The following is a 15,235-nucleotide window of genomic DNA, read 5'->3' on the forward strand; positions in this document are numbered from 1 at the left end:
TGGGGTATAACATCCCAACCACCACCCCTGAAGCTACGCCCCTGCCTACGGGTTACTACCCTGCTGCTTCTGGAAGGACACAAGAACAGTGACTTGTTGCAAAAAACATTTTATACAAGCTGCTTCTATGGCACTCCTGGAAGCACCCCAAAAACCATTTATTATGATCGCTGTACAATACTGTGGGTTTCTTTACCACTCCTATATGTAGATCAGAACACATACAGTAGTTGGTTGCATATTGCCCATTTGTAACGGTTTCACTTCTTGGGTAGGACTGTGAGCATATTCAGTGACTGACTGTATAATACCCAATCCTTGCTCCTCTGCGGTCCAGGATAGAACCCCAATGCACACACTTTGAATGATTGCATAATGCCCATTCTACAGAGTTATTTCGTAGCTGCTCCTAGGTGGACTTCCATAGCGTATGTGCTATGGTAGCTCCTATAACACCCATTCCTAAGGGTTACTACGAAGCCACATGTGATGAACCCCACAGCATAGTCAGTGGCTGGGTGCATAATGTCCATTCCTATGGGACGCTCCACAACCCTTCTTAGGTGAACAACCAGAAGTTATGCTATAGTCAATAGAAGCATGCAACACCAATGGAAGATTCTTTCACTTTTGGGGTCTTCCATTGTGTCATTCTCAAATAGGCTGACACTGTATGACAGAGAGCAATTAAAACAGCAGGATGACCATGTCTAATCTCCATTTTTGCTTAAGCACCGCCTCACACCAGCAGCATTACGGTTTGAGCATTGTTTCCCCTTTGTGATTGCGCTCAAACACTCTGTACCCATCTATACATCAGCTCTCACATGAAAGTATCCTATCCCCGGCTCCTTTTCGGTTCAACTTCACGCCTGTGCATTGAAACAAAACATGTGAAGAGCAGGAGTCTAGTGCTGACACGTGATATCCAAACCCTACCCCTGAAGGGAACATAGCGATTATTGTTCTTGCTTCCATTGAACTGACAGAAGCATGCAACCAACCACAAAAGCAGCTTGTCGCTGTATCAGGAACACAAAGCGCTATATGAATGCAACTACAAAGCTTTCACGCTCTCACAGTGGTTCTTAATGTTTGTGATCGAAAGACACTATACTGACATATGTAAACAGAGGATTAAGCAATGCGTTTGACCAAATGGAGAAGCTGAGATTACAGCACCTCTCAATGTGCTACAATACATAAATTACCTACAGGGTCATGTCAGTCAACTCTGGTTGCTTCCAAACACTACCCTGCTGCAATTGTTTAAGATAATTGATTAAAGAAGCAGTTATTGTTTGAGTTAACCCTCAGCAGGCATTCGCTGCAGGTTGAAAACAAACAAATGCTTAAATTCAGGGCGCATGGGCTGCCCTGGAGAAGAGCGAATGTGCGTATTCATGTAGCTAGCAGATACCCATTTTTATACTGAAATGCTGGGGCATTTTATTATGTGGATTCTATTAGAAATTACTTTTCTAGTCAAAATACAGACCACTTGATTGCGCTGGCACAAGCCTTTTTTTGTGCACTGTAATGGGGCTCTGTAGGCCGTGCACCGGAGCTCCACAGAACAGGAAAGACCGACAGCTCCATGGTTACAGCACAGGCGATGAGCAGCTTTACAGTGCCCAGGGCTGTGCAGGGCTCTGCCGCAGCAGTTGTTGGGCACTGACAACAATGAAGGAACATGGAACCTTCGAGATATGCTTAAAAGGCAGGGGGCAGGCCAAGGTCAGCAAAGACAACAGGCAACAGCATGGGGCACTAAGGGGGAGACCAGTGGATATATGTCGGGCGGACACACCCACCCATGTGCATGGTCACTGTTTGGAAGGCCTCAGCGAGAAGCAGGCCCTTAACCGCCCCCCCCCCCAAGCCCGCTCTAAGGCCCTCCCACCATCTCTACCACTTGCGCCCCCATCTTGCACATTGGGGTGCAGCCTGCGTCAGTTTACCTGACACCTGCGGTGTCCAGAGCTTGCGCCTCCTCACCCAGCAGCAGCAACGGCACGCGCAGGCAGGGGGTTCCTCTCGGCTGTAGCCACTGTTGTGTCCGTGTGTGCGAGCACGCACACTGCCCTCACACTGTGTCCGGTCTGCACGAGACCCTAGCTTCTTTCTCTGTTTACCTGTTGCTCAAGCAACCGTGCGGCTTGAGCGCACACGGGACACACGCGGCCCTGCCCATTGGCTGAAGAGGGCTAGGTCTGCTGCGGATCTAGCACGAGGATTGGTCGAACGTTCTTTTACTTTGAGAAAAACGACCAATCCAAGGATTGTTAAGTGTGTGCTGGAATAGAAGGCGGGCTAAAGACCAGACAAGACTTCACAGCAACACAGTACCCTGCGGCCAATGGAAAGTGAGCTTCTGCAGAACTCCCTGTGCAGAGCCCTCAACAACAGCGGCCGTGCCGTCCGGCCCATTCCTCCTGCCCTCCACTCCTTGACGTGTCCTGTTTATGTTTGGAGACATTCCCGGTGCAGGGTACTGCAGGGAGTGTCCCTAACTGCTCGGTCTGTTCGGCCTCAATAGAGCAAAGTTCTAGTAAACGATGGCCCATCCATTTCACACTTCTGCGACATCAATGGTTTAGAACACACGAAGCGGCATTTTCGTTGCTATGGCAACAAAATGGAGTGGGACTGTCCACAGTCCCCACGGACACGCACATGCTGTTTGCTATGGACAAATGGCGAGAGCAACCATGTTTGTCCATGCAGACACGTGCATGAAAACCCTCGCAGAATTGATTCTAAAAGGTCCAAGCAATAGGGAGAGCAGCGCATGCGCTGCTTTCGCTAGGCGAGACCTAAACAGTATGTTGTCTGGTTACACAGCTTACTACTAGCCCACTAGACCAAAACTGGGAGGTGCAGTGTTTGTGATGGCAAGACCAAGTCACTGTGTTGCAGCCCCACCAGCACTTAGAGTACGGTCTTTATTTTCAGCATATTTAGGTGAAGTGGTAAAGCTGACATTAGATGGATAGAAACACACCCATTGGGACACATTCAGCTCTGTTGTCTGTCCACCCCAGTGACTTGCCCACCCTGGCAAGGGTTCTGCCATTTTCTTTTATACCACTCAGTACCTATTTTGCCCATATTTCTAAGCTCTCCTAAAATTTTCACATAAAGGGACTAAGACATGAGTAGAATATGATTTATTTTTTACGTATCCTGTAGCCGCAGCTGGTTATTGGGCAATGTTTGTTGTGGATATTGATATTGACTATTTATGTTTCATGGCATAAGAATGTTTCATTCACCTTGGATAGAAGAATTGTTCATTTTGTAAACTTATATTTAGTGTGTGTCTAGTAAGCAGTGAACGCTTACCCAAGAAGTGGGAAAGGGTTAGTAACTCAAATACGGTCTGAATTTTAATCACACTCAATAAACTCAATATCAGTTATATCTTTTAAGAAGGCCAGATTTAGAGAAGGACGTTCGGGAATGAAACCCTATAAATGTGCTCCATGGCTCACAGTCCTCCTGAACCTCAAAAATAATTTCTGATGTCTCAGGGTGCAAAGTGTCTCCAGGCATGCAAAGTGTCCTGAAAGGGTTAATGGTTAGTGACATTAATTACCAACCGGGTTGGATGCGAGTGACTGAATATAGCCTTATAGCCCGCCGGGCTATACCGGCTAGTAAAGGCCCGCTCCAGCATTAAAGGACCGAGCCGAAGGCAAGGGACTTTAACAAAGGAGCAGGACTTTAATAGCCGGTATAGCCCAGCTATGAAGGGCTATCAGGCTATTAGAACATTCTGCCACTAGAGGGCAGAATGTTCTAACAAATTAAACAAAGGCTTTAGGGAGTGTAAGGGGATTGAAATCCCTTCAGGCTCCCTGAAGCCTTTGTTCACAGCCACAGCTGTGAACAAAGAAGCGTTGGAATGTTGGAGCTCCGGGCTTATACCAGCCATTATAAGCCCGGAGTTACTCCATTGTTTTCAATGGAACTTCCAACGTTCCAAAGTTCTAATACAACAGAGACACTGCACCACTATGCACTTATGATGCCTCCATCACACAAGGTATCTGTGTTGGGGGAAGGAGCACCGAGCAGTCCACAACATAGTGACAGTTTTCTGGGGTAGGTCGGTCTTTGGATTGCCACTTCTGCTGTGGTTTAGTGGGTTATTTAGAAGCTGTGCAACCCGGCAGCATGTTTTATAACCCTGGGATCCCCATTTGGCCAGTTGTGCACTCTTTATCTGATAAAATGCCCCTTTTTGTATGGTCAACTCCATTTTTTGCTGACTTTCACTGGTGGTTTTCAGACTCTGCACCCTTGGGCACCGCTGTCCCCTGCCCATGGTAGGTGCTCTGACCCCTAAAACATGTAAAGGTTGGCTAATACCTTATTGGCATAGTTAGCTCTCCTGTAGGGCCACAGTATATGGTGAAGAAACTACACCGATGGCATGCAATGCTAAATATCACCTGTGAACTGCAGCACTTATTGTACCATCAACTAATATGACAAGAAAAACAGGGCTCCAGGATTACCATTGCAGCCTGAGTGCTGCAGTTTAAACCTGCAGCCTGACCTAGCCTGACTTGGCAGGAGAATCCCCTTCTTTTAAAATATTAATACATCACTGCTATGTAGGTCTTTTAGCCCACAAGGTAGTGTTTGTCAGGTTCGCACCCCGAGACCCCCCCCCCCGTACGTGGTTCTGTCACCCGGACGCAAGGCGCACCGAACAGGGGTTGCAACAGCCGCCTTCCCTAGCCTGCCCCTTTCGACCGGCGGCGCGCGGAGCAGGCAGCGTCACTGCCTCGCCGCAAAGAACTACCCTACCCAGAAGGCCGTGCGCGACGCATGCGCAGGCCGTTCACGGCATAAATGGTGGCCACCAGTCAGGAGCGGCGGCGTATATTGCCGGACGCTAGCGGTGTCTAGCTTACCCCGGGAGAAGCGCGAGGCTAGTGCTTGTCTCCCTTACACCAACTTGGAACCTTGAGAGCTTCTAGGACGATTTTCGCCCACAACGTTCGCGGAGCCATCCGCCCTGCCTTGTTTGGCCCCAGTGCCTGCCTGCCAGCTACCTCAGGGGGTTTGAACGAGCGGCACTGACTGTGAGCAGCCCTCCTGAGCAGGCAAGCCCCCATGGAACCACTAAGGGGTTCGAAGCGGTGACGATAACCGCTGGTTCAACAACCCCGCAGTCTGACTCTCACCCTACCGCAGCAAGTGGAACTCGAGCGGCATTTTCGGCCGCTGCTTTGCACAGTGTCCTCCATTGGTGAGCTACCTGGATGGGTGCTCTTGCGGAGGACAGTTGGTCCCTACGGTTCGCTCTGCATTGTCGGCCGAGGAGGGGTTCCGCAAGGAGTTGCTGACCAGTGAAGGGTATCGTTGACTTTTCTTTTTTGTTTATTTCCTGGATGTGTGCTCTTTCTCTGATGATACATTAAACAGCCTAACTGTTCTATACCTTGTTATTGTCTGGGTGTTTGTACTTGTTGCACACGTTGCTTAGGAGCTGGCAAACTAATCCCTTACCTCACTCACACGGGGAACCCAGTAGGCAACTGTGCACTTTGTGCGCTGTTGGTTTCTCTCTGTGGCTGTTCTCACTGGCGTCAGGTCGACCCTGAGGACCAAGAGGTTCACAGTGTTCATGGTATTTAAAAAGGGACATGTAAAAATATAATGTTACCAAGTCCCTCCAGGGGCATAGCCCTATTTTCACTGTGGAAGACTCTGGCTGTCCTATGAGAAAATGACAGGTTAAATATAAATTCTGCTATCTTTGGTTTGGGACAAGCTAGAAAAATGATTAAACAACTATTTTTAATATTAATTCAAATTCTAACCTTATGGTAAAGTTAGATTTGTAATAAATATTTCAGAAAAGTAACTTTTAGACAGTTACCTTTTCCCTACCGGAATCTCTGGGAGGCTAATTTGCATTAGCTTGAAAGCAGCTGCCTGTCGGTGCTTGACCTAAATGAGGTATGAAAACTGCTCACAGGTCAGAAAAATGTGCCTGGGTGTGGGTAGGTGATTTTCTTCCCCTTGCAGGATGATCAGTTAGGGTGGACCCCGGAAGTTCATTACCTTAAAAAGAACCTGCCCTTTCATGAGTAAGTGTAAGGTGAGAGAGACCTGGAGAAGGTAAACCTTTGTTTCCCCCAGGCAGGCTGGCTCCTAACCCAGTGGAGGGAAGCTACTCTGAGAACAAGTTTAAAGGGACCACATACGATGAGACTACTCATGTCCCTCGGCACACCTCTGAGCAGGCATACAGGCTCTGCATAAGGGACAAAGTGGTTCCCCGTCTTGGATTTTAGGAGTAAGGCTCACTGTGGGGTCGTTTGCAGTAGGGAAAACAGGGACTTCTGAAAAAGTGTGTAGAGTGCTCCAGGCAACTTTTACACCATTGGTTAGGGATGAGGTCAGAGTCACCCATATCCTGCTAGCTATTGTCAACCATAAATGGGGCACCCCAAAGAACCCTCCATAAAACACTCTCTGGACCTGTGAAAGAACAGAAAAATCACTGCATCGGCTGTTTGAGACCTGTGGCGAGGCTTAAAGAGCTGAACCTCCTCATACTTACAAGGACATAGAAGTGGACTCCAAGGGTCAGTTGGCTGTCTTCTGTACGGAACACAATAAGCTGCAAGAGGCCTTTTTCCTAAAATGGGGACCAACCATCCGAGTCGATCTGGCCAAGGCACAACTTTGCTGGGCTGAAGAAACAGGTTTCTTTTGCTTCTCCACAGCAGCAAATCCATTTCAGCAAGGCCTCAGCATCATGAACTCATCATAGGATAGCACCTGCAGCCCAGCACTGCTGGAGGATTTCAACTTCCATTTCAGAGACTAAGTCAGAAGGTAAAATCTTTTACCGGGATGAATCTGCTTGGTGTATTCAGCCCGCGCTCCATTGCAGTCGGCCTAAAATTATATGAAGGTCCCAGTCACATGATTGATTGATAAAAAATTTATATTGCGCAAGAACAATAACCCGAAGGTATCAAGGCGCCTAACAATAATATCGAAAGTCTGAATCAATCATCTTTACACATAGGCTTTCAGAAAAAGGCGAGTTTTTAAGGCACCGCGGAAAGTCTGCAGGGAGGGTAAGGACCTTAGATCCAGGGGAAGATCGTTCCACCATTTCGGAGCTAGAGTGGAAAAAGCCCTACCACCCCATTTTGCTCTTCGCACCCGAGGGACTGACAAAAGCAATTTCCCGGAGGAACGCAGATTCCTTCCAGGGATGTAGGGGGAGATGATAGAGCCTACTCCAGAGACACAGTTTCTAGCAATAGCCCTGTATGTCATGCACAGGACCTTGAAACGTACTCGGTACTCTACCGGGAGCCAGTGCAACGTTTTTCTGGCCAGAGTGGCCGATGAGCGACTAGGAGCATCCAGGACAAATCTGGCCGCGGCATTCTGGACTACCTGCAAGCGCTGCAGGAGGGTTTTATTTAGCCCCGAATACAGCGCATTGCAGTAGTCCAGACGAGAGCTGATGAGCGCGACAGCTATTTGTTTTCTGGACTGCGCAGAAAGATATTTCCTGATCCTTCGCAGGGTATGGATAAGGCCCCAACAAGTGGAGATGGTCCTACTCACCTGTCTGCTCATATCCAGGGCAGGATCTACCATCACCCCAAGATTCTTTGCGGATGTAGTGGGGGAGGGACACACTCCAAGTGAGTCAGGCCACCAACTAGAAGACCAGATGTTTTCATGCTGAGAGTAACTTCTATTGGAGCTTTACTTTTTCTTGGCGCTTGTCTGAATTTTAAAAAATTCGGATGTCCAGATCACCTTGTTGGTTTCTTGTTGTTTTGGTGTCATTTTGTTGATTCAATTTTGCTCTCATTTTATAAATTGGCATATACTTTTTTGTGTTGTATTTTTGATTTTCAACTGTTTTAGGTACTTTTAAATGCTTTACACATTTTCTCTAAATTAAGCCTGTCTGCTCTGTCATAGCTACCAAGAGTTGAGCTCAGATTTAAATTGCAGTATTCTTTGCCTTGACCTAACATTTGTATCACTTTGTGACTTGTGGTGGACAAGCATTCACCACAACTAATATTTCACTAATATTACACTTGGGCAATTATTTCTTGAATTATTTTTTGGCAAGGTTGAAGTGTACAAAAAAGTGATGGATGGAATGCTGGAATTAATCTCAGACACTGGTCATTACTCGAGGGTGCATCCCAGTCCATCTTTTTTTACACACCATGCCCCCTTAATTGGAACTCAGTGGTAGGCTAATTAGTCTTGACCATGCCCCAATAGAAACAGTCCAGCCTGAACTGCCAGGCCGGGTCCTCCTCCCTGAACCGAAACACAAGCACCCCACGATCGGTGGCCTTGGAAAAACACCTAATAAAAAGTGACTAATATTAAAACAAACTACATCTCACCTCACTTCCGAGAACCTTTAATAGCTCTATAAATGCCTATATCATGAGATAGCGTCTCAGTACAACGGCGAGTGAAATAAACGGAGGACGCTTTGAAATCTATGTTTATAGTTTACTTATTAGCTGCTGCACCTAGAGAGGAAGATACAATCTTGGCGCCTCCAGTTAACTACAGTCTCTCTGATCCTGGACGACTCACATTTTTGATCAGTCTGGGCCTCACGTCATTTAAATGGCAAAATACGGATGCTTGGAAGACTGCTGTTTACGCATGCCAGGCGCTATATAAGGTGTAACATTTACTTTTACGCACCATGGTCACTTAAGTATGGATGGCGTACTCACCGGAGTCGGGGGGTCTCCTCCAGTCCTTGTAGCCGGGCTGGGCTCGGGGCACTTCACCCCCCAGGCCAGGAGGAGCAGCAGGGGCAGCATGGGACTCCAGCTGGAAAGCATCCCTCCTGCGGGGGGCGGCGGTGTCCTTCGGGGTAGGTTTAATGGTCAAACACCACTGACCTCTACTGGTGAGGGCGGGATGGTGCAGGGAAGAAGACGAGATGTACAGGCGTAAAGAGGACAGGAGGACGGGGGTATTCAGGAGCTGTGGAAAGGGACCCTGAACATGTAAAAGACCTGTGGGTCCTGGGGGGGGGGGGGGGGGGGGGGGTGAGGAGACGTGGTTTGGAGAGCTCAGGAGTTATGGACGCGTTCTGGAGCTGTGGAGGATTAGACAGAGGACATGCAGAGCAATAAAAGAGCTGTAGAGAGTGAGAAGAGATCTGAAAGACGCAGAAGTTGTAGCGAGCCAAGCTGATGGAGGGGCAGAAGGAGTGAAGAGGTAATGTTGACGGGGAGAGTGCAGGGAGTATGGAGGTGTACTGGAGCTGTAGAGGGCTATACGTGCTGCAGAGAGCACAGGGTGAGTAGATGTGTTCTGGAGCTGTGAGAGGGGCTCAGGAGCTCCAGAGAGCACAGGAGGTGAAGGAATACTGGAGCCGTGAAGGGTTAGAAGACGAACTATAAAGTGATAATGGAGCTGTAGAGGAGCTGTGGAGGGCGAAGGAGATCTGAGGCGGTCCAGGAGCTATAGAGGATGATCCGGGGATGGTCCAGGAAGCGTTGGATGAGCCTAGCACTGCAGTTGTGTGCACGGTCTTCGGGGAGCTGCGGGGGCTGCAGAGGGGGTGCAGAGCTGCCTGCAGGCTCAGGGTAGCAGCGCCCGAGAGTCGACACTCACAGCTGCTCTGCAGGAAGTGAACTCTCAGCCCCCCTCTTCTTTTTTGTCTTCATTCCCAGGGCTCATTAAAGTCCAGAGACCCTCCAGGCGCAGCAGCAGTTAGTAATTAGGGGGAGCGGCCATGTGTCCAGCAGGAGCTACACACAGCCTGAGAAAGACTGACAGCCAAAGGGGACGGGGTGACTGGAAGCAGCGGCAGGGGGTGCAGGCAGGGGCCGCGTGAGGGACGGGAGCGCAGGGTACAAGGGCGGCGGTGAGAGGTTATAAATGGTGCACGTTCCATGCAAGTGATGGAGGTGCTGCCAGAATTCAGCTCGGAGTCTCACACACAGTTCCACAGCTCGGAGTCTGATACACAGTCCCACAGCTCGGAGTCTGACACACACTTCCACAGCTCGGAGTCTGACACACACACTTCCACAGCTCGGAGTCTGACGCACAGTTTCACAGCTCGGAGTCTGACGCACAGTTCCACAGCTCGGAGTCTCACACACACGTCGACAGCTCGGAGTCTTACACACAGTGCCACTGCTCGGAGTCTGACACACAGTGCCACTGCTCGGACTCTGACATGCAGTTCCACAGCTCGTAGTCTGACGCACAGTTCCACAGCTCGTAGTCTGATGCACAGTTCCACAGCTCGGAGTCTCACACACACTTCGACAGCTCGGAGTCTGACGCACAGTTCCACAGCTCGGAGTTTCACACACACTTCGACAGCTCGGAGTCTGACGCACAGTTCCACAGCTCGGATTCTCACACACACTTCGACAGCTCGGAGTCTTACACACACTGCCACTGCTCGGACTCTGACACACAGTCCCACAGCTCGGAGTCTGACACACACTTCCACAGCTCGTAGTCTGACGCACATTTCCACAGCTCTGATTCTCACACACACTTCGACAGCTCGGAGTCTTACACACACTGCCACTGCTCGGACTCTGACACACAGTCCCACAGCTCGGAGTCTGACACACACTTCCACAGCTCGTAGTCTGACGCACAGTTCCACAGCTCGGATTCTCACACACACTTCGACAGCTCGGAGTCTTACACACACTGCCACTGCTCGGAGTCTGACACACAGTGCCACTGCTCGGATTCTGACATGCAGTTCCACAGCTCGGAGTCTGACGCACAGTTCCACAGCTCGTAGTCTGACGCACAGTTCCACAGCTCGGAGTCTCACCCACACTTCGACAGCTCAGAGTCTTACACACACTGCCACTGCTCGGACTCTGACACACAGTCCCACAGCTCGGAGTCTGACACACACTTCCACAGCTCGTAGTCTGACGCACATTTCCACAGCTCTGATTCTCACACACACTTCGACAGCTCGGAGTCTTACACACACTGCCACTGCTCGGAGTCTGACACACAGTGCCACTGCTCGGACTCTGACATGCAGTTCCACAGCTCGGAGTCTGATACACAGTCCCTCAGCTCGGAGTCTGACACACACTTCCACAGCTCGTAGTCTGACGCACAGTTCCACAGCTCGGATTCTCACACACACTGCCACTGCTTGGAGTCTGACACACAGTGCCACTGCTCGGACTCTGACATGCAGTTCCACAGCTCGGAGTCTGATACACAGTCCCTCAGCTCGATGTCTGACACATAGTCCCACAGCTCGGAGTCTCACACACAGTTCCGCAGCTCAGAGTCTGACAAATAGTTCAACTGCTCCACTCTAATCTATGTCACTCCATGTCACTCCACTCCACTGTACGCTACTCTACATCACTTCACTCTTCACCTCTCTATTCTACTCCACTCAAAGGCACTGTACCCCACACCAAGCCGCTCTACTCCACTCTACTCTACGCCTCTACTCAACTCCACGCTGCTGTACAACATGGCTCAGAGACATTGCCAAAGCTAATAACTCTTCTGTAGGCAAGAGACATTGGCTTTGCTAATGTTTTTTGCACATGTTAACAATGTGTGCCCTAGTCATAAAGGTAAACTTACATGTGAGTAAATTTACAAGTGTAAGTTTACTCTTATACTTCTGAGTAACTTTACTACTTTGGGCTATTCACCATTTACTAGTGTAGTTACTCAAAAGTGGAGACTTACACGTCTTCATCCCTGAAATCGGGTGAATCCAGATTTTCAGGTGTAAAGCAGCTACAGCTTCAAAGGAGCAGTAGTAAGTGACTGTATGAACAAGTACAACGTGTGAAGCAAGTGTGTGTACCTCAAGTAAGCATGAACATTGATTTAAGACCACTGATCCAGCGCAACACATAATCAGGGATCAATACTCAATAACATTTCAAACAAATGCGAAACCCTGCTCAATCACCACACTGTACACTTCTAAGAAAGGAAAAATGCTCTGTAATGTTAATACCCTGAGGAAGAGCTGAGGTCTTAGCGCGTTTCATCAGATACAATGGACTTTGCGACCCTGGGGCGTATGGAGATGGCCAATGGTGGAGAAGTGTGGCTCAATGGTTAGAGCGGCAGACCCTGATGCAGAGGTCTAGCCCGGGACTAGGGTTCAATACCCGCCTCGGCGGGTCTTGGCCTCAAAATTCCACGGACCTGATAATTCTCGCGTTGGTGCCTAGTCCAATCATGGAGTCCCACTCTGCAACTCTGGGCAATAGCTTGCTTAATCTCCACAACGGCTCCCACAACGCTAAGGATGCCTGGCCTCCACCTTGGGGGTGCCCAGAAGTGGACACCTCACAGGGAAAGCCAGGATGGGTTCCACAGCGGTATTCGTACACGCGCCTTGAGACCCTTGCGGGTGAGTAGTGCGCTATACAAGTATCAATTTACATTTACAATTCACCCCAACACTCAGACCACTTAGTAAGAGGATGGAAGGATAGATGCCTCAGAGTGTGATTGAAGGATGTACTGTCTGCATAATATGCACTACTCCCAAATGTATCATGTGTGCACAAGAGGTGGGAGCTGGTCAAAGTGATCCCAATGTGTTTGAAATTCGTACACTTTACGTAGGATGTAGAGACGGAATTCAAGCGCTTTTCTCATTCCTAGCGGGGTAAAAGGTAGGGTACATGGTCTGGTTGGATACATCTGTCTTATGCATCTACCGATTAATCCATGGACGGCTTTCCATGATAGTGGTAAACGCACTGAAAACCGGAAACTGAGTATTGTATCTAGGAGCTCTGGAGGTCTCTGCCTGGTGTGAGCTGAAGGCGCCAAAGGGAGCCTGGAGTAGAAAGTGTACATCTGTTTGGCGCGTAGGGTCTTCTAACTGATGAAAATAACATTTTCGATAGGAGGAAAGGCTGCAAATGGATAGAGACTGTAACACTTAGACCGCCATTGGCAATCAATCAATCAATCAGTAGATTTGTAGAGCACTTCTTGTCACTCGTGAGGGTATCCTGGTGCTGGTGTAGTATACCTGGCATGCACACGGAGGCACCAAAATGTATTTATTTAACATTTTTAGGTAGTATTCCTACCTTCCAGGGATTAGGGTACTTTCCAACAGATACAAGTATTATTCACAACAGATGTCGATTGGGTGCAGACTAGGTTAAGTAGGAATAATCTGAAAGACATTCTCATTTCAAGCGCGGTCAGAACTGGTATGCATTTACTTGTTGTTTAAAGGACAAATTAAAAGTTTTGGTCTTTACACCTGCAGGGAGAAAGTAACTGAAATTGATTGAATTGAATTGAATTTAATTTAATTTAATTTAATTTAATTTAAGTGTTTCTAAGTGCAGAGAGTCCCTGCTCCTCAGACCTCTTTGTCTACTTGAGATGCAAGCAATCTCATCAAGGGTCAGATGTACGACCATTCCGTGTTGCGGGTCACTAATTGCGATTTTTTTGTGTGACTTACAAACATGTACTAATGTGTCTTAAACACATTTAGCGATTCCTTTTTTTTTTTTTACATTTTTTTTTATTAGGATTTTTATACAATTTAACCCCCTAAACCGAGGGCCAGAAGCACAACATACAGAAAAAGAAAGAAGTAAGAAAATTTTACGTTATACATACACAGATATAGAATAAATTCATAGATCCCAGAAATATGCAGATAAAAACCAAGGATTAATGGAAAGTCAAAAGAAAATAAGGTGAATATAACATAGCTACAGCTTATCTCATTAATTAATAACCACATTCATCAATACATCACTATATACAATCAATTATCCTAAGTCTCATCTTTCCATCTAGAAATTGGTTCCCATATTTTCAATCCTAATTTCCTCCCTTTCTTCCCCCTTCTAGCATAGATTGCTTTTTCCAAATTATATATATTCAAAATTTTTGCCAACCATTGTTGATATGTCGGTGGTGTTGGGTCAAGCCAAGCTGAAGCTATGCATAGCCTTAATATTGCCATAGCCACAAAAATAAAGTATTGTTCCTCCCCCTGCACACCATCTGAATATACACCCAACAGGATTAAGGTGGGGGTTAATTTAACTGTTATTCTCAATGCCCTTTGCATAAAAGTCTCTATTGCATTCAAAGTCGTACATAATGATGGGCATGTTGCAAATACGTGTATAATATCTGCTTGCAAACCTCCACATCTTGCACAATTAATACCAGTTGTAGCTCCCCATTGTGCGATTCTTGCCGGAGTATAATATACCCGATATAGTGTCTTATAATGTTGCGCCTGCAGCGCTGCAGAGCACAAAACATTCTAACCCAATTCTAATGACATCTTAAAGCAATCTGTCTCAGCATCTAGTTTAGTTGCCCAACTTTCCCCCCATTTCTCCAAATCATCTTCTTTTGATTCTATTAATTCATAATAGAACCTTTTTATACTACAATCAACTCCTTCCTGTACCAATTCCATAATATTATTTTTCTCAAATCCAGCACTTCCCCCTCTTTTATTCAACAGAACATTTAGCGATTCCCAATGGGGTCGCAAATTACCTGCCTCAACACTATTCACGAGGCAGGTCGCAATTTGCGACCCATTGAGAATGGGCAAGAACTCAGGGATGGTGGCCTGCTGGGGACAGCAGACCACCATGTCTTTTTTGGCTGCTTTGAAAAAGCAACTTTGTTTTTTCATATACAGCCATTTTCTTTAAAGGAAAATTTGATGCATTTAAAAGAAAAAATGAAACATTTTCTTTTAATTCTTTAAGGGCAGGCCGGTTCTGCATGGGGAGAGGTGACCTGGTCCCGCCACGTCAAGAGAGCCGGATACTATGAACAACACCAATGATGCTGCAAAAAAACCACACAAATGTGAGGGAGAGGACAGGGGTAAGCATATTTAAAAGGTGGGGTGGGTGAGAAGCACTAGGGCAGGTGACAGCAACATTCAGGGCACGAGGATAAGAAGAAGCAATGAGGGGTAAGCGACAGAGGGCAAACTGAGAAAGATGGAATGTGGGGCAAAAGCACATGGGCAGCGAGCATGGCAGGCCACGAGACATTCACGAGGAGACCTCAGAAAAATACACGCACTGAGCTACAGTGCTTAAACAAAACCAAATAAGAATTTTAAAAAATGGCTGTGGAGAAAGCAGCAGGCAGGGGGAGAGAGAAAGAGGGGAATTAAATAATACATGCATCCCGTCAGGAGCAGCGG

At 47.6% G+C, this 15,235-nt stretch overlaps 1 protein-coding gene across 1 annotated transcript in view; it reads right to left on the reverse strand.

Annotated features, from left to right (window-relative positions):
- Positions 1-9,015, reverse strand: part of LOC144827074 (uncharacterized) — a 182,029-nt gene extending 173,014 nt beyond the window's left edge. Inside the window, exon 1 of the mRNA XM_078685521.1 lies at positions 8,766-9,015. Coding sequence (XP_078541647.1) covers positions 8,766-8,876 — 111 coding nt within the window. The 5' untranslated portion in view covers positions 8,877-9,015. The remainder of the gene's footprint in view (positions 1-8,765) is intronic.
- Positions 9,016-15,235: the final 6,220 nt, after the last annotated feature.

This window comes from Lissotriton helveticus, chromosome 4_1 (genome assembly GCF_964261635.1).
Source record: "Lissotriton helveticus chromosome 4_1, aLisHel1.1, whole genome shotgun sequence".
NCBI classification, from domain to species: domain Eukaryota; kingdom Metazoa; phylum Chordata; class Amphibia; order Caudata; family Salamandridae; genus Lissotriton; species Lissotriton helveticus.